Here is a 21,533-nt window from a genome sequence, read left to right on the forward strand (position 1 = left end):
GAAATGTCTGTTCAGATTTTTCGCCCATTTCATAATTGGGTTTTTTGTCTTTCTAGCATATGGTTTGCAAAAATTTCCTTCCGTTCTGTGGGTTGTCATTTCACTTTCTCTATGGCATCCTTTGAAACACAAAAGTTTTAAATTTTGATAAAGTCCAGGTTGTCTATTTTTTTCTTTTGTTATTTGTACTTTTGGTGTCACATCTATGAAACCATTGCCTAATCCAAGGTCATGAACATTCACACCTATGTTTCTTTCTGTGAGTTTTATAGTTTGGGCTGTTACAGTGTGGCCTTTGATCTATTTTGAGTTAATTTTTGTATATAGTGTGAGGTAGCAATTCAAATTCATTCTTTTGCATGTGGATATCCATTTGTCCCAGCACCATTCGTTAAAAAGACTACTCTTTCCCCACTGAATTGTCTAGGCACACTTGTTGAAAATGAATTGTCTGTAAATATGAGAGCTGATTGTTTCTTATCTGTGGGTTATTTTGAAGAAATGTAGTGTTTTCCTTCAGAGGCCCAGGATGTTTTTATACCAAGATGCGTCTTGGCCATAACTCTGCCACTGAGCTACGGTAAGATCTTGGGTGGGTCTCTCTCCTTCTCTAGGCCTCAGTGTCCCCATCTGTAAAATGGTGCAGCTAGATAAGAGGATTCCCAAGAAGTGGTCCAGTTATTACGTGGTGAAATGCAGGGAGGTTTCCGCAGTGCTTTTCGCTGGCTCCTAGAGGTGTCTGTCGCTAGGCCTCTTGGGACAGTTTCAGGAACTCCCTATCCTGGCCTGGCCCCATGGGAGCCAACCTTGCTTTTCCAAGAAAGTTAGTGTCAGGCTCACTTAGTAAGCATCATTGTTATCCTTCTCCCTGCTGTCTGTGCTCCAGCCCTGGGTATGCAGAGCAGGTGAGACACGGCCTCCGCCCTTGAGAGCAGCAGTCTAATGGAAAGACAAACATCAACAATCGTGGAGCTGGGCGTGCTGGTTGGCGTTGTGTATCAAGGGCTGCAGGTGCAAGGAGGGGCGGGGGTGGGCGGCAAAACTCAGCTTCACGGACTGGGCCACAGGCCTGGCCCAGATGTGAACGCTTGCTTAGGCGGTATCTGAGAACAGTAGGGTGAGCTGTATAGTATATGTCACAGCCCCTTCATCTGCCATCCAGCTGCAGCTGTTTCTTACCATCATCTAATGAGCCCCAAGGCCCTGACCCGGCGGCTGCTGACCACTTGTCTCCAGGCAAGGCGCTGTGGTTAAAGGGAAGGCTCTGTGCGGGGATGGATAGACTGGGAGTTTGGGATGAACAAGTATACGCTGCTTTAAAAAAAAAAAAAACCACCAATAAGGCCCTACTGTATAGCACAGAGAACTCTGCTCAACATTCTCTAATAATCTAATTGGGAAAAGAACTTGAAAAAGAATAGACACATGTATGTGTATAACTGAATCACTTTTCTGTATATCTGAAACTAACACAACATTGTTAATCAACTATATTCCAGTATAAAATAAAATTGTTCTTAAGAAAGGTGGTACGGGAAGGCTCTGAAGCCAAGTTGCTCAAGTTTCAATCCTGCTCTGCATGCTTTGGGGAAAGGATTTAACATCTCTGTGCTTGCAGGTGGATTCTTTACCAGTTAAGTCACAAGGGAAACCCAAGAATACTGCAGTGGGTAGCCTATCCCTTCTCTAGTGCATCTTCCCATCCCAGGAATCGAACTGGGATCTCCTGCTTTTCAGGCAGATTCTTTACCAACTGAGCTATCAGGGAAGCCCTTATCTACAATCAGTTCAGTTCAGTCACCCAGTTTGTGCCTGACTCTTTGTGACCCCATGGACTGCAGCACTCCGGGCTTCCCTGTCCATCAGCAACTCCTGGAGCTTGCTCAAACTCATGTTCATCAAGTTGGTGATGCCATCCCACCATCATATCCTCTATCTTCCCCTTCTTCTCCTGTCTTCAATTTTTCCCAGCATCAGGGTCTTTTCCAGTGAGTCAGTTCTTCACATCAGGTGGCCAAAGTACTGGAGTTTTCAAAGTATTGGAGCTTATTTTCACTATGGGGCCTATAATAGTACCTTCCTGGTAGGCTATTTCTTTCTAAAACATTGCATGTTTTAGAACATGGCCTGGCATAAAGAGGCAGCTATTATTAAGGTCTCTGGTTATTACAGGTTGGAACTGTAGCTTGGAGCTTGGAACAGTGTAGCATTGACTCCAATATGCTAGGCCCACTTCACAATTGGTTATTATAGCCCCTGGCTATTATGTGCTGTAACATGGTAACTTGGTACAATTAGCCTGCAGGTTGCCTGAGGATCGTTATTACAGTTCTGTGCATTTGAATAAAGCAGGGCTTTTTGGCAGCATATATTTCTCCTTCCTAACTGCTATTCTATTTAAAAAAAAAAAAAAAAAGTCTGGAGGTGAATTGGATGTGTTCAAAACAACTTTTCAGTTTTTCAAGCTCCCACATCTCTGATGGGATATAAGTCAGGTGGCAGTTCTTGCCTTTGCTTGACCAACAGGAAGACTGGAGTTTGGGAGCCGCTGAGTGATGGAGCCAGCACTGGACCCAGGGCTCCCTAATTCCATCCTGTGGCCCACTCTGTCCCCAGCCGTCGCCTGAAGGAAGGCTCTGGTTAGGGGGTTAGCAGTCTGTGCTGATGTCCACCCTCCCCCCATCCCTGCCTTTTTCCAGCCTCCCTGAACCTGAAGCATGTGTATATCAAGAACCAAATAAGTCTAGAGAGATGCCCCTCTGGCTCCCCACTTCTTCCTTCTAATAAAAACAGAACTAGTAATTATAAATCACCTACTAAGTGCCAATGGTGGTAAATATTAGTCTTAATATTTTCTAGATTTATGTATCTGCTCAAGTATAGTTGTGAGCACTGACTCTGTGTGAATGTTTATCTCAAGTGCCCTGATCAAGACAGCAGTGATCAAGATGATCAGGGGCCAGTCCCAGACACAGTTCACGTTCAAATGAGAACAGCAGCCTGAGAGTTTGGTGGAAGTTGTTGATTTCCATCCCTGATGCTAAGAGACCCCATGGCAGCCTCACCAGTCCTTGAGCAGACGCTCAGGTTCCTTTTGAACCAGAGACCCACAGAAGCATGGAATTAGAGGCCCATGGAACCGCTTTGGGGGTGCTCTGAGAGCCCCATGCACACATGAAGGACTCTGTTTGTTTATCTGTTTTCCCACACTCTGGGCTGTTGGTTTAGGAGTCAGCTGGCAGCGCCCTTGAAATTGGAGCAGGTTCTTGTTGGCTAGTGTCTCCCCATCACTCAGCTCCTTGCCCCTTCAGCCTCCAGCCAGCGGGCCCAGCGCTGGGCACACAGGAGTCTTAAAGGAGGAGGTGCCTGGGAAGTGCTGAGTGCAGTCTGAGGCTTAGGAAGTGATCCTGAAGCAGGGATCCCCAACCCCTAGGCCACGGACCCTACTGCTCCATGGCCTGTTAGGAAGCGGCAGCACAGCAGGAAGTGAGAGGCAGGCGGCCAGCAAGCTTCACCTGTGATTACAGTTGCTCCCCAATCACTCCCAGTCCCACCTGAGCTCCGCCTCCTGTCAGATCAGAGGCGTGAGATTCTCACAGGAGCTCAAACCTTACCGTGAGCTGCAAGCGCAAGGAATCTAGGTGGAGAGCTCCTTATAAGAATTATCCCCAAACCACCCCTTACCCAGGTCCATGGAAAAACTCTCTTCCATGAGACTGGTTCCTGGCACTAAAAAGGTTGGGAACCGCTGTCCTAAAGAACAAACACAAAAGGCAATCAGATAGTTCGCCATTTGGGACTGCAAACTAAAACCATGAGGAGATATCATCACGGCCGGTTAAAAGGGTTAAGATGAAAAAGACTGACCATCGAGGGCTCTGTGGGAATGAGAACTCTCACACACTGCTGGTGGGAGTGAAGAGGGGTGCGGCCGCTTTGGCAAATAGTGTGACAGCTCCTTAAAAGCGTACACATATACCTGCTATCAGATCCAGTCACTCCACTCCTAGGTATTTTTGCAACAGAAATGAAAGAGTATGTCCATACACATGTGTTCAGAGCAGCTTTATTGGTAAGAACAAAAACAGTCAATGGGCAAGTCTCCACGTGCTATGGAGTGTTACTTAGCAATGGAAAGGAATGGACGGTTGATAACAGGCAACAGCATGGATGAATCTCAAAGTAACTGTGCTGAGTTGAAGAAGCCAGAACCACACCCCGCCCCCCTCACTATGTGTATACATATATGTCATTTCATTTAGTAAAGATCTCCAAAAAATGCAAGCTAACCTCTAGTGACAGTAAGCACATCGGTGGTTGATTGGAACAGGGTGTGGGCAGGAGGGAGGGGTGATTAGATGGGATCAGGAAATGTTTATGGTGATGGGTGTTTGTTATCTTTGACTGAGGTGGTGGTTTTAAAGGTACATATGTTAAAACTAACAGGTATATATGTTAAAAAGTTGGCTTAAAACTGAACATTCAAAAAACTAACATGGTATCTGGTCCCATCACTTCATGGCAAATAGGTGGGGAAACAATGGAAGCAGTGAGAGACTTTATTTTCTTGGGCTCCAAAATTCCTGTAGATGGTGACTGCAGCCATGAAATTAAAAGACGCTTGCTCCTTGGAAGAAAAGCTATGACTTACCTAGACAGCATGTTAAAAAGTAGAGACATTACTTTGCCGACAAAGGTCCATTTAGTCAAAGCTATGGTTTTTCCAGTAGTCATGTATGGATGTGAGAGTTGGACCATAAAGAAAGCTGAGCACTGAAGAACTGATGCTTTTGAACTGTGGTGCTGCAGAAGACTCTCGAGAGTCCCTTGGACTGTAAGGAGATCAAACCAGTCCATCCTAAAGGAAATCAGTCCTGAATATTCATTGGAAGGACTGATGATGAAGCTGAAACTCCAATCCTTTGGCCACCTGATGCGAAGAGCTGACTCATTTGAAAAGACCCTGATGCTGGGAAAGATTGAAGGCAGGAGGAGAAGGGGACAACAGAGGATGAGATGGTTGGACTCTGAGTGACTGAACTGATGTTAAAACTATCAAATTGTACAGTTGAGATGTGTTTGTTGTTGAGTTGCTCAGTTGTGTCCGACTCTTTGTAACCCCATGGATTGCAGCACCCCTGGTTTCCCTGTCCATCACCATCTCCTGAAGCTTGCTCAAACTCATTGGTGATGCCATCCAATTATCTCATTCTCTGTTGTCCCCTTCTTCTCCTGCCTTCAGTCTTTCCCAGCATCAGGGTCTTTTCTAAGAGATGAGTTTATTGTTCATCAGTTTTACTCCCAATTATTTTTAAACTGTTAAAAATAAAGGTCACCCCATCTGCAGTCAATCAGTAGGATGAATCCAACCCTGCCCTCCTTCAGAGAACTTGTTTGTGCCAATAGTTATGAACAGAAAGGGTTTCTCTGGTGGCTCAGGCAGTAAAGAGTCTTCCAGTAATGCAGGAGACCCAGGTTCAATCCCTGGGTCAGGAAGATCCCCTGAAGAAGGGAATGGCAACCCACTTCAGTATTCTTGCCTGGAGAATCCCATGGACAGAGGAGCCTAGCAGGCTACAGTTCATGGGGTCTCAAAGAGTTGGACATGACTGAGCAACTAACACTTTTTTCACTTTTTGAATAGTAAAGCACGGACAGTGAGGTCAAACTCCTGGATCCTGTCCTGGATCCATGGCTTGCTTCTCTAACCCCCAGTTTTCTCACTGTAAGATGACACTGATCATATTACCTACCTCCTGGGGTTGTTGGGAGGAGAACAGGGAAAATTTAGAGTGTTTAGTAAACAGGTTGTAATTGACAACATGCATAGGGTCCTGCGGGGACCCAAGGGAAAGGGGAGGGAGCTGTTACTTTGCAGGGGAAGGAGGCTGGAAAGGTTTCTCCTTTTTACTGGTTGTGAAACTGACTCTTGAAAGAACAGGGAAGAGTCTGCTAGATGGAGGTTTGTGTTGGGGTATGGGAGGAAGCTTCAGCAGTTGTGCTGCAGCTGGTGCTCAGAGACCAGGAGCATCCTGGTGAGTTAGGGCTGTAAGTTAGGTGGGAGCCTCATCCCTGAGGGTCCCCAAGGAGTGCTGGCTTCATCCTCCAGGGCAGAGTTCCTCAGACTAGGATATGAGGAAGTTTTCTCCAGAGACCAAGAGTTCTCTGAGAAATTTTGAAATTTTTATCTAATAAAGACAAGAATTAGAAATCCTATATTTTGATGCAATGCTTTTGAATTGACAGACATTTTCACCTAGTAGAAAGTACTCATTTCTGAAGTCCTTCTTGATAAGGGTGGTTCCAAAAGTATATTATTGCAGCCATAATTTTCCTCTTTACAAGTTTTTTATAGCTATATATTTCTTTAATTGAAGTGTAGTTGATTTGCAGTGTTGTGTTAGTTTCTGTTATACAGCTAAACAATTCAGTTATGTCAGTTCAGTTCAGTCGCTCAGTCGTGACTGACTCTTTGCCACCCCATGGACTGCAGCATGCTAGGCTTCCCTGTTCATCACCAACTCTGTCCATCACCAACTGGTGCTTACTCAAACTCTTGTTCATTGAGTCAGTGATGCCATCCAATCATCTCATCCTCTGTCATCCCCTTCTCCTCCCACCTTCAATCTTTCCCAGCATCAGCGTCTTTTCAAATGAGTCAGTTCTTCGCATCAGGTGGCCAGAGTATTGGAGCCTCAGCTTCAGCATCAGTCCTTCCAATGAATATTCAGGACTGATCTCCTTTAGGATTGACTGGTTGGATCTCCTTGCAGTCCAAGGGACTCTCAAGAGTCTTCTCCAACACCGCAGTTCACAGGCATCAGTTATATGCTTTTCAGTTATATACATTTTTAATATTCTTTTTCACTATGGTTTATCTCAGGATGTAGAATCTAGTTTCCTGTGCTATACAGTAAGGCCTTATTGTTTATCCATTCTACATATAATAGTTTTCTTCTGCTAACTCCAAACTCCCTCCCCAACCCCACCCGCTTCCTTGGCAACTGTAAGTCCGTTCTGTGTCTGTGAGTCTGTTTTTGTTTTGTAGATAGGTTCATTTGTGTCATTTTTTAGATTCCACATATAACAGATATCATATGATATTTGTCTTTCTCTGACTTAATTCACTTAGTATGATCATCTCTCTAGGTCCATGTTGCTGCAAATGGCATTATTTCATTCTCTTTTATGACAGAGTAATATCCTATGGCATATGTAGATTTAGATATATATATATACCACATCTCTATCCACATCCATTTATCTGTCAAAGGACATTTAGGTCTGTTGACGTGTTATTCGGGCTTGAGGGCCACAGGAAGTATGTGTGGTCATTGCGGTTGAACCAGCTCCCTTGGGCTGCTCAGGAAGGCAGGGCAAGTCTGGGGACTTCAGGAGTGACTGTTGGAATCTCCCGTCCTCGGGGAAGGTTCCTACCCGAGGAGAAGGTATGAGGCGCTGGGGGCTTGGCATGGACTCTCGATTCCCAGGGCCAATGAGAGAGAGGCCTGGGGGCGGCGGGCTGGGGGCGGGGGTCTTAAGCACCTGTCACTGCCATCCTGTCACGGAGAACCCTGCCCTGGGCCAGTGGGGAAGGAGGGGGAGGGGGGCGCAGGGACAAGGGGCCAACACAGCATCCTGGAAGCTCTCCACCCGCTTGGCCAGGCCTTCTCAGGCAGGGGGTCTTGGAGGCTGGGGCAGTACCTGGGATGCGCCTTGCCATGGGCCGGATGGAGCCCTCTCTCTAGGCCCTTGGAGAGTCCATCTACAGGGTACTCGGGAGTGCAGCTGGCGCTTTCACTGCCGAGGCCTGGGGTTGGGCCACGACCCACAGTGTGGCCAAAACTGACTCACCAAAACTGAAAAACTAAAACTTACCTAAAGCTCCTGATTCCAAATCAGAGTCCGACTGGGTAGCGTTGATTGGCCTGCCCGTCCTCATACCTCCGGTCTGCGGCACTCAGGGTCCTTGCCATGCCCAGACTAAGTCACCCGATGCCCCGCCCACCGCCGCTCTGTGACCCGCAGCTGAAGGCCAGTCCCTGCCTCCCCGGCCTCTGGTCGCCCTGCTGAGCTGCCAGCAGCAGGTAGGATGCTCCCTAGGATGCCGGCAGGGAGCCCTCCGCTTCGCATCCTCTGATTGGCTGCCCTCCCGGCAACTTGAGCCAATCATACCTGGCCTGAGGATCCAAAGCTCCACCCCTCGGAGCCGCTGGTTGCCCAGGGACGCTTTTCCTATCTGGGCAGTCCGATCTTATGTCCCTCATTCTCTCATACTTGCCCTGCGCATTCTCTCCCCTCCCAGACGTTCATATTTGACCATGCGTTGCCAGGTTAGCAGGGCAGCATTTCTTGGGTAGAAATCCTAGGTCCTCCACACTGAGCCTTTTGATGGAGCGGTTGGGTTTTGTTAATTTCAGAGTGATTGGAAATACTGTTTCATAGTCAGCTGCCTGGGGAAGGGGGTGGGCCAGAGAACAGTGGTACCAAAACACCATTTATCAGTGATGACAGAGCACTTGTCCTGAAAGCAGTCCCCTTTGTGGGAACTCTTGGCCTGTCCCCTTTGTGGCTAGAATTGTAAAGTGGACCCCACAACCCTATTCCTAAATGGCGTTTCTTGTATTAACAGTTACAAGGCCCTGGACAAGGATGGGTTGTGGGGTCCTGCTGTTTGTGTGGCTTTGATCCATCCAGCCCCTAATCTCCCCAAGCTGGTGGTTACCTCTGATGGGATAAAGCCCAGTAATTGTTCCCAACTCTAGATTCAGCTGCCTTGGAGGGTAGTTGTAAGATTCAATATGATGATGTGAGAATTGCTGGTCTAGTGACCCATTAAGATGTTGTGGAGAGTTCTGGCCCCTGGTATTTATTTATTTATGGCTGCACTGGGTTTTTGTTGCTGCGTGGGCTTTTCTCTAGGTGTGGCGTGCAGACTTCTTACTGTGGTGGCTTCTTTTATTTCAGAGCACGGGCTCTAGGTGCACAGGTTCAGTAGTTGTGGTTCATGGGCTTAGTTGCCCTCAGGCATGTGGAATCTTCCCCCATCAGGGATTGAACCCATGACCCCTGCATTGGCGGGCAGATTCCTAACCATTGGGCCACCAGGGAAGTCCCTCCAGCCCCTGCTTTTTACACACTTGCTCTCAGAATCACCTTCCATGAATGCCAGGTGAGAGAGAAGGGCCAAGGACCACCCTGGTGCTCTGAACGATGCTCTGAGCCCTGGCCTCTCTGCAACATTGTCTGACAATAAGTAAACAAAAAAGAGGTCCCGGAATCCACGTGGAAGAGAGTCTGGGATTAAAACCAGCTGCCCACTCACTTCCGAAATTCCATCTGCGAATGTGAGAGCAGTGCGAGTGAGTAAGGGTGGAAACTGTGTGGCAGGGCAGGAATGAGTCACGGGAAAGGCGAGCATGTCACGGGAAAGGCGAGCATGTCACAGGAAAGGGAGTGAGCCCCATGCCAGGGCTCTGGGTCAGTCTGTGGTGGGGCCCCTGGCCAGGTTGGCAGAACAGGCACACCGGGCTCTGACTGCTTCTAGGTTCTGCTGTGGGAGCTGGAGCTTACTCGGGTCTGGATCCTGAAGTTTCTGCTTTCTAGAGCTGAATGCCAGGGGCAGCTGGGTTGGCAGAGGGCCAGAGTGACTGGGCACAATAGAACTGGGCTGCCCGGTAGTTCAGGACTCAGTCTATGATCTCCAGGTCTAGATTCTTAAGCTGAGAGGCCCAGATTTCCATACTGCAGTCACCTTCCTGGAGCTTAGGTGCTTGTAGAAGATGACCTCAGAGGTTCTGGGGGGTACAGGAAGGGGCATGGAAGCCAGGTGGCACCGTGGTGTTTAAGAACAAAGGCTCTGGACTCAGCCATCCTGGGTTCCAGTCCTGCCCTCAATATTTAACACCTATCTGGCTTTGGGCATTGTTCTTAGTATCACTGATCTTCACTGATCCTCAGGCTCAGATGGTAAAGAATCTGCCTGCAATGCAGGTGACCCAGGTTTGATCCCTGGATTGGAGAAGGAAGTGGCAACCCACTCCAGTATTCTTACCTGGAAAATATTAATACCATGGTCAGAGGAGCCTCATGGGCTACAGTCCATGGGGTCAGAAAGAATCAGCCACGACTGAGCAACTAACACTTTCCTTATAAAGTGTCTCACTGGTCTTTGTAGGATAAATGAATGAATAACTGTCAGCCCTTTATCATCATAGACCCTGGCATGTACAGAATGCAAGATACATGTGGGCTGTTACAATTAGTATTGTTAATCTAGGATCCACCGTTTTCTGGCAGGCTCTTTGCTTTACTGAGTCTCAGTTTCCATCTTTATAAAATGGTACTAATAATGTCAGCCAAATAATAGTCAACCAGTAGTTCACTCTGGGAACCTGACTTTGCCTCTCTCTTTGCTGGGAGGGGTCTGGTGTCATTTTCTAGGGGCATTCGCTACTGGGATTTGGTTCCGTCTTAGGCAGGATTGGAGAAGGCAATGGCACCCCACTCCAGTACTCTTGCCTGGAAAACCCCATGGACAGAGGAGCCTGGTAGGCTGTAGTCCATGGGGTCACAAAGAGTCGGACACAACTGAGCGACTTCACTTTCACTTTTCACTTTCATGCGTTGGAGAAGGAAATGGCAATCCACTCCAAAGTTCTTGCCTGGAGAATTCCAGGGACGGGGGAGCCTGGTGGGCTGCCGTCTATGGAGTCGCACAGAGTCAGACGTGACTAAAGCGATTTAGCAGCAGCAGCAACAGTGGGCAGGATTCTTCGAGTGTCTGGATCACTGAATGGCATGTGAGTTCCCTTCTGTCTCCTAGTAGCTTCTTAATTCCTTCACTGGCATGTCACCAGGTCCCTCTGGTTTGCAGCTGGACTCAGAATGGATTCACCTTGCCTAGTTGGACCCTGCTCAATCAGAGTCACCATCCTTCCTGGGACAGTTCTGCCAGCTACCCTGACATGCAGTGGAGTTGGACTTGGTTTTAGAAGCAGGATGGTTTAGTGAGATGAGATGAGCATGGGATTTAGAATCCAACAGAACAAGGTTCAAATCTCAGTGCTGCCCTGATGGGCCTGTGCCCTGGACTGGTCACTCCAGCCTCAGTGTTCTTATCTAGGGTTGTGCCCACTGAGTGCCTGGTCCTGAGGAGGTGCCCGACAACTACCCCCAGATCCTAAGAGAAAGGTGCGGGGAGGGGGGAGGGAGCTCTTCCCAGGGTTCAGTCCCTGAGTCGTGTCTAACTCTGTGACTCCCTGGACTGCAGAACATTAGGATTGCTTGTCCTTCACTGTCTCCGGAGTTTGCTCAAAGTCATGTCCATTGAGTTGGTGATGCCGTCTAACCATCTCATCCTCTGTCATCCCCTTCTCCTCCTGCCTTCAATCTTGCCCAGCATCCGTCTTTTGCAATGAGTCTACTTTTTGCATTAGGTGGTCAAAGTATTGGAGTTTCAGCTTCAGCATCAGTCCTTCCAATGAATATTCAGGACTGATTTCCTTTAGGATGGACTGGTTGGATCTCCTTGCTGTCAAGGGACTCTCAAGTCTTCTCCAGCAGCACAGTTCGAAAGCATCAACTCTTTGGCGCTCAGTCTTCTTTACGGTCCAGCTCTCATATCCGTACATGACTACTGGAAAAACCATAGCTCTGACTATATAGCTCTTCCCAGGTACCCCCCCCCCCGCCCCCGCCGCAATCAGCCGAAGCTCTCAGTCCCAAAGGAGGCCCTGCTGCTCAACGTTTGCAGCCTCCTGCATGACCTACCCAGGAGGACCGAACGAATGACTTGTAGACAAGTGCTTAGCACGACGTAGGCCTTTCATCATTACAGAAATGGCAGCACCCTTCTCTTGCCAGGTTGGCTTTTTTATTTTCAAGTCCGCATCATGTTTTCCAGCACCCTCTATCCACCAGACACTTATTTAGCATTTCTGCCTCCTCATTCACCCTGACCTTTTCCTGGGACTCTAACTAAGCTCTCCCCTTTGACATGATGGCCCAGGCTTGGAGCTCGGATTCTGGTATTGTCTTGACCTCCTCTGAAGGACACCCCTGGGAGAGCTTTGTCCTTAGCCACATGTGGGGGTCTTGTCCACCTCCTGTGGGTGCACTGATCTCACAGGCTGGTGCCTTTGACCCGGAATCCATCTAGGCACATGCTGTGCCTTGAGTCTGCTCCTCTGCTCCATCGTCTGCCCCGCTCTGCCTTGTCTGTCATCAAGGAAGAAAGCTCATTTCTCTTCCGGCTGTCGTTTGTGATAACCACACGGGATGCTGAAAACCAAGGCTGCTTCCTTTCCAACCGTCTCCTCTGGCAGACCAGCGCCAGTCTGAACCAGAAGGGGCCTGCTTCCTGTCTCTGGTTGCTCAGGGACAGCCCAGAGGCACACCCGGAGCCCTACTCCCTTGCCGCGTGCAGCCACACCCCAGGGCTGGACTGCGTCCCAAGAAGGAACTTGGAAATGGAAACAGCTTTTTAAAGAATGCCTGAGTACATTTTTTTTTTTTTTGGCCAAAATGTTTGAAAACTGCATAGTTCCTTTTTTTTTTTTAATCCTATGTCCATTCAACCAATCCAAGAAGGACAAACTCACAGGAGATGAGAATTCTCCCCTTGCTCCCAGAGGCCTTCCCGCATCGTCCTCAGCTTCCCGCAGCTGCTTGACCCTGCACCTTGACTCTGACTGACCCCATCCGCCTCCACTGACCCTGTTGGCAAGTGCTTTCATTCTGCACCTACCCTGGCAAAGGTGACTCACCTGAACCTCAGAATCAGCCTTGTCACCCCCACCTGGTGTGTGCTGGCTCCCGATTGCCCCCAGGGGCCAGCCTGGATGTGGCTCTGGTCTGGCTCTTGCCCCCCACCCTCCCTTCCTTCAGTACCTCCCCCTGATTCTCATGCCCCAGCCTCCCCATCCCACAGTGTGTCCAGAGTCTTCCCAGTATCCTCAGCCTGCAATGCCTCCCACTTAGCCTGCACTCCCCCCGTCAAAGCTCACTTTAGTCCCCTCACTGGGCACAGAACCCTCTGGGCTGGAGCCCCACCTGGTTCATCCAAGTCCTTGGGACCCAGCAGCTGTAGAGATGCACAGGTGCATTCGTCTGTGCCCACTCACCTGTATCCTACCCTACACCCAGCCTTGGGATGGTGTGAGAGCTGCTGTCTGGATGCAGGTTCCTAAGTAAGGAATGCCCTCCACCTGACCCAAAGGAATTCGGGGTTAAAAAAGAACTGCTTCCAAGGATGGAGTATGTTCCAGACACTGGGTGGGAGGTTTGGTCATTCATCAGATCTAGGTGTTGTTCCCATGCTATGGTCTGAATATTTATGTCCCTCCCAACCCCTTGCTGGAATCCTAACCCTCAATGTGATGGTGTTACGAGTTAGGGCATCTGGGAGATGATTAGAATGTGAGGGTGGAGCCCTCATGGATGGGATTAGTACCCTTTTAAAGAGTCCCCGCAGGGCTCCCTAATCTTCCTCCATGTGAAGATAGATAAGTCTTTGACCAGAAAGAGGACCCTCCTGACCAAGCTGGAACCCTGACCTCTGGCTTCTAGCCTCCAGAACTGTGAAATGTACATTTCTGCTATGTAAGCCAGATATTTTATTATAGCAACCCAAACAGACTCAGACACCCCTTTTCCGAGTGAGGAGGTGGGGACTCAGAGAAGTTAAGTGACTGGCCAGAGGTCACACAGCTACTGAAAAGTGAGGCCAAGACCACCAGGACCAGTGATAGGTCCTTCTGGCCTCAAGAGTCTGTCCAATCCCAGGACACATGCCTGTGGGTGGCTTAACCAGCTAACTGTTCCTGCTGGCTGTTTTGGCTCCTGCAGCTGCTGGTTGTAGCCTTGGAGCATCTAAAACTGTGGTTGGCAAACTAGCCCATGGGCCATACTTGGGCTGATGGTCTGTTTTGTGGTGATGTAAAATGGGCTTCTTTTTTATTTTTGGCTGCGCTGGGTCTTCACTGTGGCACGTGGGCTTCAGTAGTTATAGTGTGTGGGCTTAGTTGCCCCATGGCATGTGGGATCTTAGTTCCCTGACTAGGGATTGAACCAACATCCCCTGCATTGGAAGGTGGATTCTTAACCACTGGGCCACCAGGGAAGTCCCAAGAGTCTTATATTTTTTAGGGGCTGTAAAATCAAAGAAGGATATGTAGCAGAGACTGAATGTGGCCTGTAAAGTCTAAAGATATTTACTACCTGGTCCTTTACAAAGAAGCATGTCCACCCCCTTCCCACCCCTGATGATATAAAAGGTGGGCGTGCATGGGTGCTAAGTTGCTTCAGTCATATCTGACTCTCTGCAACCGTTGGACTGTAGCCAGGCTCCTCTGTCCGTGGGATTCTCCAGGCAAGAATACTGGAGTGGGTTGCCATGCCTTCCTCCAGGGCATCTTCCTGACCCAGGGACCGAACCCGTATCTCCTGCATTGCAGGCGGATTCTTTACTGCTGAACCACCAGGGAAGTCCAATGTAAAAGGTCCCTAGGACCATCTTCTTTGGAGTTTACATGTAGCCCTGGGAGTTTAAGGCAAGCCTTGCAGTTGATCTCGGCCTGCCTTAGAGGGGCCAAATGCTGGAAGTGGGTGCTGGCTGAGGAGGGGCTCCATGGTTGGAGAGGGGAGCCAGGGCCTGCACCAGGCTGACAGTCTGAGAGTGGAGGCTGGTCCCTAGACCCAGCTCAGAGCTGGACTTTGCATGGCTCATGGAGACCTTAGTAATAAGGACCCTTTCAACCCGCAACCTCAGAGACCCGCTGTTCAATACTCACAGTGCGCAGATGGGGCCCAGAGTCAGACGAACGTGTTCAGGGTAAATGTGCAGATTCCAAGCCCAGGGCTCTGTCTCCTACCTTCCCTGTCGCATTTTGGAAGCCTTCCCGTCCTGCTCAGCCCAGTTCCATGGGCCATCTCCTTGGCTTATTCGTTCCTTCAGTCGACATTAGTGAAGGGCTGGTAACTCGGTTCACTAGCACTGGGGTGCGGAGGTGGAAAGGCAGCAGGAGTGGAGGCGGCCCGCCCAGAAAGTGTAGCTGGTGATCACGATGCTCTGGGGTCCCACAGCGGAAAGCTTTGGGGAGGGGCTTGCTTCTAGCAGAGGGAGCAGAGTCGTGGTCTTGGTCTTGGCTGTGTCAGAGAGGAGTGAAGAACCGCAAGTCTGCCCTGGGGTTGCTGTGAGGCGATGCGGGAGGAAGCAAGACTGGAAACAGGATCAGGCTCAGGGCTTGGGGATCGATCGGAAGGCCACGCTGCACTGTATCTCATAAACAGGGCACGGGTCAGCTGGCTTGGTGTTTTAGGAAGCCGCCTCTGGTTCCCACCAGGAGGGATGGGGGGTGGGCAGAAGCTTATTGGAGTCCATTGAGGTCACAGAGGGAAGTCCATGACCTTCCTGGTGAGGGAGGTCTTCTTGGTCCATGAACCAGTTATGAGTGGGTTTTTCTGGAGCTGCACATTTGCTTTTCAAGTTGAAATTTTTATTTTTAATTTATTAAAAAAAAATAATTTCGGGGCTTCCCTGGTGTTCCAGCGGCTAAGACTCCACACTCCCAAAGCAGGGGGCCCAGGTTCATTCCCTGGTCAGGGAACTAGATCTCACATGCCGCAACTAAGACCTGACAGAGCCAAATAAATAATTAATAAAAAAAACTTAAGTATTTTTGGGCACTCTGGGTCTTCGTTGCTTTGCTCGGGCTTTCTCTAGTTGCTGCGAGAGGGGGCTACTCTTCGTTGAGAAGTGAGGGCTTCTCATTGCCGTGGCTTCTCTTGTTGCAGCTCGCGGGCCCTAGGCACATGGGTTTCAGTAGCTGTGTTTGACGGGCTTAGTTGCTCCGAGGCATGTGGAATCTAACCAGAGCAGGGATTGAACCCGTGTCCCCTGCACTGTGAGGCAGATTCTTATCCACTGTGCCACCAGGGAAGCCCAAACTTAAACTTTGAAATTTCCGTAAGGAAAGAGGCTGTCCTTTCTGTCGGCCGGGAGAAAGAAGGCTTAGGGCAGGATTCTTACCCGAGTCCACGGACTTGGTAACAACAGATTGAAGGCAACAGATTGAACTGCTGCTGACCTCTGACTGAGGCAGTCTCTTCAATTGCACAGGAGGCCAAGCCAAAACCAAGCCCGCTCTGCTAATAGCCTGGTTATAACTTTGTCACATATATTTTTATGTTGCATTGTGGTCATTATAGATACCCTGAAATGTAGTTTATGCCCATCACTATTTCAAAAGTCTGGTAGTTATTGGGCCCATTGTTATTAGATCTTGTGATTTAATGTGTTGATAAGATTGTATGTGTGTGATGAATTTGATTTTTAGTATTTTTTAATTTTAGTATTTTATCATAATTTTCTTTGTAATATAATTTTTTATAATACTTTTTCTTTATGAATTCTGTTTATTTACTTTATTATTTTGTCTGCACCCCTGAACTTGAGGGATCTTAGTTCCCCAACCAGGGATTGAACCCAGGCCCTCAACAGTGAAAGCGTGGAGTCCTAACCACTGGACTGCCAGGAAATTCCTGATTTTTAGTATTTTGTTGACTATGTTTTAATATGGTTGCTTTCCTTGTAATTCTAGCTTTTAGTCTCAGCATTTAAAGCCTTTGTTATGAGAAGGGGTCCATAGTAACAATCCATCTCCCTCCCCTCAAATCCTCAACCTGGCTGCAGCCCTTACACATGTTCAAATGTAGCTTTTCTTTTGGAAACTTCCTGGGGCAGGGATAGTGCCCACTTATTTGCTCCCAAGGTTGTAGCATCAAGCTTAGCTAGGAGCGTGTGCTTAATTCCTGTATGTTTCATTGACCTGGAGTGAAGTGGTTTGGCAGAACGGGCCAAGAGACCCTGGTCTCTTGAACTCTGCCTGCAACTTCACCAAGCTTACCATTAGTGGTCCCCCGTCCGAGGTTAGAAGCCCGCCTCTGAGACTGATTCCTGGGTCTGGGGCCCCTCTGCTCCCCGCCCCACCCTGCTGGACCCCTAGTGTTCTAGGCGACAAGTTTCCCGGTCTCCAAACCCACCACGCCTCCCAGGTCCTAGGCATTTCCAACCGGAAGAAGGAGTCTCCAAAACCACAATGCCTTTTGGTGCTTAGAGCTTCCCCATGCCCTGCCATCTGAAACTCTGGGAGCTTGCTTCTGCTCCTCCCATTCATCGCTTTGTAAACACATAAAAGCTGAGCTTTTGGAAGCCAGTCAAGTCACACATCAGACAAGAGATTAAAGCCACAATGAACCAATTTAAACGCCTGCACATTCTAATGTGCTTTTCAAAGGAAGCTTTCAGAGGCAGGGAGGTGGCTGCAAGGAACATATTAAGCTGTTAGGAAAACATCAGAACAGCTCTGAAGGAAAAACAACAGGTTGGGAGACTGAGCTCTGGGGCCCAGGTCCCAGAGGGAAGCCCACCCTGGGTCCCCCACTGCCTTCCCCTCGCCCAGCGCGCATCTTGCCGTCTGATGGCAGAGCTCCCAGTGCAGGGCTGGGGTGGGGCAGGATGCCCAGATTCCCAGTTAACCCCTGTTGAACAGCTGGCTGATGACTGAGAAACAACAAACAATTCAGCCGATGTTAAGGAATTTCTTTCTTTCTTTTTTCATTTTAATGATTGCCCTTCCTGGAAAATTCACAAAGTGCCTGAGATAAAAAATAAGGAGACAGAAAAATTTCCAACTGTGATTCCACCCACCAGACAATGGTCCTTAACCACGTGGCCTCCACGGACAGCAGGCCGGGAGCAAAGAGGCCTGAGGTCACGTGGGGGATGTGGCTTCTGCCGCTTGCCCACACCCCTCTCTCCAGTTCATCACGTGGACATTGTTTTTTGTCTGTTTGTTTGAGCTGCACTGTGAGGCTTTGGGGATCTTAGTTCCCTGACCAGGGATTGATCCTGTGCCCCCTGCAGTGGAAGCGTGGTGTCCTAACCACTGACCCCCTGGGAATGCGCTTTGTAATGATGAGACTTACCAACCTTTTCTAGGCATAGTTTTTTGTGGTTTTGGTCTTGTTTGTTGTGATTGTTTACTTTTTTAGCCACACCATGCAGCATGTGGGATTTTAGTTCTGAAACCAGGGATCAAACCTGTGCTCCCTGCAGTGGAAGCAAGGACCACCAGGGAATCCCTTTATTTTTATTAGCTGTAGAGCCAGGGCTCAGTCGTGCCTGACTCTTTGCAACCCCATGGACTATAGCCCGACAGGCACCTCTGTCCATGGGATAACCCAGGCAAGGATACTGGAGTGGGTTGCCATTTCCTCTTCCAGGGGATCTTCCTGACCCAGGGATTGAACCCACATCTCCTGTGTCTCCTGCGTTGGGAGGCGAGTTCCTTACCACTAGTGCCACTTGGGAAGCCCTTGAGCCAGGGTTGCTGAAGATAAATTTTGTTGCATTTTTTTAATACTATCATTAGAGCCTAAGCACTCTCCATCACAAATTCATTTCAAGCTTACTTTTTGTTGGCTGCATAATATTCTGAAGTACAAGTGTGTGATACTTCCCTTAATTATGCCTATTGCTGGGCATCTGGGTTGTTTCTACTTTTGTCTCACCATTTTAACAAGTACTGTGGTAGGTGTGGGGCGCATGGCAGTTTATACCAAGGCAGAACTGTTTCAACATTGATGGAGGCTTTACTCTGTGCAAGGCATTGTGGGAGAGTGGAGGATAAGCTAGACGCAATCCTTTCACCTAAGATGCAGATATAAATAACTTTAATCCGAAGTTGGTTATAGTTGTCATAAGCAGACAACTAGAACTGAAACACAGAAGAGTTTTTCCCGGGCTTAATGGGATTTTAAGAAAATTACAGGAGGAAAATCTGGAACTTTGTATCCACAGCTAGAAGGTAAGAGAGGAGGGGACAGGATGGCAAAGGGATTGGTTAAGCGGGAAAGATATCTGCCCCGGGGCGGGTGACCCTGAAGGCAGTGGGTCTTAGCTCAAAGGCAAAGTCAGTTGGTTGTCAGTGGCTGCCAGGTGTAGGTGGTGCATGATGTTTTGTGCTCAATTGATTAGTCATGTCTGACTCTTTGTGATCCCATGGACTGTAGCCTGCCAGGCTTCTCTGTCCATGGGATTTTCCAGGGAAGAATACTGGAGTGGGTTGTCTTTTCCTCCTCCAAGGGATCTTCCCAACCCAGCGATTGAACCTTCATCTCCTGCGTCTCCTGCATTGGCAGGCAGATTCTTTACCACTGAACCCCTGGGGAAGCCCCAGGTGGTATGTAGGTCAGTGGAAGCGCTTAGCCAGTATCTGCCAGGGACCCAGGTTGGTGGATCAGTAGAAGTAACAAGACACGAGACTCGCGGGGTATCCCCAGCCTGAGATGTTAATTCCAGGTGAAGTTTAGGGGCTGGCGACAGCCTGGCCGATGCCAAAAAATTGTGTTTTTTCGGTTTGAGGGTTTTGATTCATTCTGATCAAGATTCAGTATCTTGTCACAGACATCTCAGCCTGTGTGTGTTTTAGGATATGCTTTTGAAGGGGTTTCCAACCAAAGAGAAGAGAGTTGCTCCCAAGTCCCACGGTAGCATCAGAGGGACCCAGGGAGCTAGGACAAAGAGTCTTTGCCAACCCAACACCCTGGGCCCGCTCTCCCTGCCCAGCAGTACTCCCCCCCACCCCCCACCGGAGAGGCCAGACCTGTTTTCCTTCTCGGACCATTTCCAGCCCTGTGGCTCTTTGACAAATACAATTGCCTCTGGCTGTGTCACCGGAGTCAAGCACCAGAGCATCAGGAAGGGGTTGGGGGTTGGGGGTCTGGACCCACCCCTAGGGTCAGCCTCCCCTATTCTTACCCAGCGCCCATCAGCCAGCTGGGGCCCCTCCACAGCACCCCCTGCCCCCTGCCTCCCTGTCCCCCCACCCCACCCCCAAGCATTCTCACCTGTCTGTCTGATCTCACGTGGTCGTGTCTTCAGCCCCCGCAGGTGCCATGACTCAGCAGCCCCAGGAGGGCTTCGACAGGAGCGTGGAGGATGCCCGCCGGTGGATGAGGGCAGTGTGGGAGCGGCTGCAGATCAGTGACAACACCCAGGGCCCCCGCACGGCGCTGGAGGCCAGGCTGCGGGAGACCGAGGTATGCGGAGGCCGTGGCCTCGATAACCCTGCGGCCTTGGCCTTGTCCCTCCGTCTCAAGCCTCAGGTTACTCCCCAGCTGTTGCATGGCAGAAGTGGACAGACCGGTGTTTCTCAAACTCCGATGTCTTGGAATCTGGGGTTTTAAGTGCAGGTTAAACTCAGCCAGGAGGTGGACGTGCCATTTCTGACATGCTCCTGCCGCGGGTCCTAGGATCGCGCGTTCATTGTAAGGCTCTAGAGCCCACCCTCTGGCTCACCCATCCTGCCAGGAGGCCCCATGCAGTCAGGTGATCTCTGCCCCAGCTGGCCCCGGCCCTGCTTCCCACCCCATCTTTGCTTCCCTGTGCCTGAGGTCCCTGTCTCGGCTCTTCTAGGGCTGGAGTCCAGCTCTACCTACCACCCGGCACAGGGCAGAGATTGGGAAGGTCAGGGTTGAAGGGAGGGGGCAAGCCTGGCGGGGAGAGGAGTTGGCAGCCAAAGTCCCCTCCCTTGTCAGTCTTGGCCTTTGTCATCAGTATCATTGTCACCGATCGTCGTTTGTCAGATGGGTGCCTCCACCGGGTCACTGGGAGAAGGGCGGTGACATTCATTCCGCTGCTATTAAGTGCTCGAGCCTGTGCTGTCAGCTTTCATCTTTAGTTTCCCAGAAGCCCTGAGATTGTGATGTCGTGTCCTCACTTTTCAATAATGAAATGGATCCCTGGACACAGCGATGGGCCAGAATGAAAGCAATTGATCCTGTCAGGGCTTGAACCCAGGGCTGAGTTCTGAGCGTCACTGGCCATCCCCGTGTAGGGGCCTGGACCAGTGGAAGGGATGCGGAATACACTCTGCTCGGGTTTATGGCCTAACAGGGACAGGTACACATGTAATCCAGCAGCCGCACAAGAATGGAAGAGGTACATCCCTAACATGGGTTCATGATACTATTCTCCTCCTCTACAACCTTCCGTGGCTCCCCATTGCCCACCAGAGAAAACCCAGCTTCACCTGACATCAAAAGTCCTCTACCATCTATCTACATGACCCTATTCTTTAGCCTCGGCTTCCCCTGCCAGCCCACCTCCCGGGCACACATCCTCTCCTGTTGGCAGGAAACCTCGATTCCCGGTCACCAAGCCTTTGTGCACGCTGTTGCCTCTACTTGGAACGCCCTTTGTTTGGGTCTGAGTGTGCAAGTGAAACGAAACGCCTGCCGCCCTGTCCACGAGTCTTTTCTGAGCCCCTCCCCCAGCCCCAGTCCCAGCTCCTGACGTTCCCTGTCTGTGAACCTCTCTGCATGGCACTTGCTGTCTTAGCACGCTGTCTCTTTGCATCTTTGCACTGTTTGGGGGCAGCTCATTACCCCGTGGTGGGTCAGGCTTAGTTAGGCGAAGGCAAAGGTGATCCTTAGGGAAGGGCTGTTGGCAAGGACAAGGCGAACGGGCC

The 21,533-nt window shown here is 49.7% G+C and overlaps 1 protein-coding gene across 6 annotated transcripts in view; it reads left to right on the top strand.

Moving 5' to 3' along the window:
* Positions 1 to 21,533, top strand: part of SYNE3 (spectrin repeat containing nuclear envelope family member 3) — a 108,687-nt gene that overhangs the window by 23,065 nt on the left and 64,089 nt on the right. For 5 of the 6 annotated variants that reach the window (XM_070477884.1, XM_020899137.2, XM_070477885.1 and 2 more), the window contains exon 2: positions 19,946 to 20,103. In XM_070477884.1, coding sequence (XP_070333985.1) covers positions 19,960 to 20,103 — 144 coding nt within the window. In that variant the 5' untranslated portion in view covers positions 19,946 to 19,959. Of the gene's footprint in view, positions 1 to 8,247; positions 8,334 to 19,945; positions 20,104 to 21,533 lie in introns of those variants that run through there. The other variant, XM_020899136.2, reaches the window with a different exon arrangement.

This window comes from Odocoileus virginianus, chromosome 16, assembly GCF_023699985.2.
Source record: "Odocoileus virginianus isolate 20LAN1187 ecotype Illinois chromosome 16, Ovbor_1.2, whole genome shotgun sequence".
NCBI lineage: Eukaryota > Metazoa > Chordata > Mammalia > Artiodactyla > Cervidae > Odocoileus > Odocoileus virginianus.